At 38.1% G+C, this 3,225-nt stretch overlaps 1 protein-coding gene across 1 annotated transcript; it reads left to right on the forward strand.

Annotated features, from left to right (window-relative positions):
• The first annotated feature begins 707 nt into the window (after window positions 1-707).
• On the forward strand, window positions 708-1,557 carry LOC137651545 (nematocyst expressed protein 3-like). The gene is made up of 2 exons (XM_068384771.1): window positions 708-717; window positions 965-1,557. The coding sequence occupies exons 1-2, from the start codon at window positions 708-710 to the stop codon at window positions 1,555-1,557; spliced, it is 603 nt and encodes a 200-aa protein (XP_068240872.1).
• The last annotated feature ends 1,668 nt before the right edge of the window (window positions 1,558-3,225 follow it).

Here is a 3,225-nt window from a genome sequence, read left to right on the forward strand (position 1 = left end):
TTAGTTTGATAATTAAATCTGCAATTCTATCACTAGTACTATAAAATAAATTTATGTTACCTGCAAGATTTTTATCAACAAGAAAACCCTCTCCATTTTCTTTGTTCCTTGTTATGTCGTCTGAAGTAATATATATATATATATATATATATATATATATATATATATATATATATATATATATATATATATATACATATATATATATATATATATATACATATATATATATATATGTATATATATATATATATATATATATATATATATATATACATATATATATACATATGTATATTTATATATATATATATGTATAATATATATATATATATATATATATATATATATATATTATATATATATATATATATATATATATATATATATATATATATTATATATATATATGTATATATATGTGTGTGTGTGTGTGTTTGTGTATCATACATTCATATATGTGTAGTGTGAGTACATAGATAATAGATAAAACCCATGTAACATGTATGTATATATATATATATATATAAAATAGAGAGAGAGAGAGAGAGAGAGAGAGAGAGAGAGAGAGAGAGAGAGAGAGAGAGAGAGAGAGAGAGAGAGAGAATACCTCATTCTAAGGTTATACACAATCAACGAGTCATCACATAACCTTGGCCCCTTATACCACAATATATTCTGTAATTGCAAGTCCTGATATGTCCGCCATGACGAAATGTACCATCATCTCAAGGTTCCTTTGGGTTCTGTAGCCGTGAGCCACAAGGCAACTACCACCTCTTACACCTCTCCTTCTACACACTATCCTACACCTTAATGTATACCTAACCCAACCCCTGCAACTTCCAACCGTGCATCTAAAGGAAAGGGAAAGCGAAAACAGCCACCGTTCCGGCTCCAGTTTCTGCCACTACTGTCGCTGCCAAAATTCCTGAGACTGTTCCTGCCTGAACCACTTCTCTAGTTCCTGCTACTGTTCCTGTTCCTGCCACCGTTCCTGAAACTATTCTTGCCCGTACCACTGCTCCAGTTCCTGCCACTGCTCCTGTTCCTGCCCCGTTTCTTACCCCTGGCACTGCTCCTGTTCTTGCTCCTGCCACTGCTCCTGTGTCTACTCCTACCACTTCTCCTGTTCCTGCCCCTGCCACTGCTCCTGTCCCTACTCCTACCACTTCTCCTGTTCCTGCCCCTGCCACTGCTCCTGTCCCTACTCCTGCAACTTCTCCTGTTCTTGCCACCGCTTCTGAGATTGTTTCAGTTCCTGACACTGCCTTTGTTCCTGCTCCGGAGAGCCATTCACCTGAGTGTAATTGTACCGAGTGTCTCACTCGGCTCCTTGATGAGGCTTCGGTAACACTTCACCAGCCTGCAGAAACCATTCTAGCTCTACAAGTCACCCCAGTGGATCCTAGTAACCAGCCAAAGACAGTAGTCTGCAGATATCCACTAAGGATGCCATTGAACTTCTTAACTAATAGCAAGAACATTTCCGCAGCTGAACGCCGAAAGGGCAGCAGGAACCTGCCGATGGAGAAAGTCATCTGCACGTTATTTTGACCTATCCCTGGACCTTGAGATGTGGGGGACCTTCCCGTGGAGGACTTCACACCAGATCCATTGAGATGCTACAATTGTCAGTGCTTTGGGTACCAAAAAGAAGACTCCAGGAGCCCAGCCATCTACGGTGTCTGCAGACAGCGGCACCCTACACAGACTTGCACTGATACGCACAAGGGAGGGAGAGAAACCATCCGAAAGTGCCCCAAATATTCTGGCTTACATTATGCTTGCAAAAAAAAAATGTCCAGAATTCCTGAAGATGATAAGGGCACCACTAACCTACCCTTCAGCCGCTACCACTGTACAACAACCAAAGCCACAGAGAGACCCTCGTACAAGGAGCAATCATCTGCCTAACACTAATCCTGTTCCTGCCTCTTCAAATCTAGCCATTCCTGTTCCTGCCTCTAGAAATCCTGCAGTTCCTATTCCCTTATACTGCCACTCCCACTCCTGTTCCGTCTCCAGATCCTCTTACTTCCAACACCCCAGCACCCTCGTCATCCTCTCCTTCAGCCATTCAGAATCCTTCTCCAGCTCCTCCCATTCAATAGCCTTCTCCCTTCTCCAGTTCACTTGCTCTTCAAGCAGAATCTCTCCCCTTAGATAAACTCTCTCCCATAGTTATCCGCCTTGTCTCTAAAATTTGTGAACTATTACATTTTTCCCTCCTTTGACCACGTCTCTCTTTCCTCCCCTAGCTACCCTTCTCTCCTCTCTCAGTCTCTTCTACTTTACTGGGACTTACTGCAATAAAACCTTTACCCACTCCTTTCAGTAACGAACGTTCGAACAAGCTTTAATTAGAGACAATACTGGTATTTATAGGATCCAAAGAGGTCTAATAATGGTAACATTTGCGTGTACACATTCAACGATTTTTGTCAATAAGGTTGACATTAGCATAGAAATAGTTAATATAATAAAGGGAAGATAATAGAGTAGAGTATAGCATGTTACTTTCACAACTTTTTTAACGTGAAGTTTGATGGCGGTTGTAGTATAGAAGAAAATGTCGTATTATTTGAATATTATAACATGAAATCCGCGTGAACTGAAATATCAGGGGAAACAAAAATAAATAACAATGTAAAAAAGGAAAGATTAGTAATCCCAAGAGATAAATCTGACAAATAATCAGGTTTCATTAAATTCGATGGATAATTCTTAATATTAGTATATCGACAAAGGTGTAAGAGGAAGTATTAATTTAGGAAAAAGACTTTTAATGTAAAGACGAGACGGCACACCCCATACTATCCCCATCTAACTTTTAACTAATGAAAACAAGGTAACTGATACGCAGTGAAATATAGTAAATACAGTCTAAGTTTTTTTTTTTTTTTTTTTTTTTTTTTTTTTTTTTTTTTAGATTGATGTTCATAAGTCTATAAAATTGATTCATGGAAAGCAGTACTGAAATCTTGCTGCTTTATCATCATCATCATCATCATCACCATCATCATCATCATCATCAGAAGAAGAAGAAGAAGAAGGCAAAGAAAATGAAGAAGAAAAGCTGGAGAATTACAACAATAAAAACTCTTTCATTCATTCCCTTCACCAATAAAACAACATTTCAAACATCTTTTGTGTCTACAACCATTTTCTCGTGTGGAAAAATATAACTGATAATTTGGACAAATAAAGAAATGACTACCAGAG

This window comes from Palaemon carinicauda, chromosome 13, assembly GCF_036898095.1.
Source record: "Palaemon carinicauda isolate YSFRI2023 chromosome 13, ASM3689809v2, whole genome shotgun sequence".
Lineage (NCBI taxonomy): Eukaryota > Metazoa > Arthropoda > Malacostraca > Decapoda > Palaemonidae > Palaemon > Palaemon carinicauda.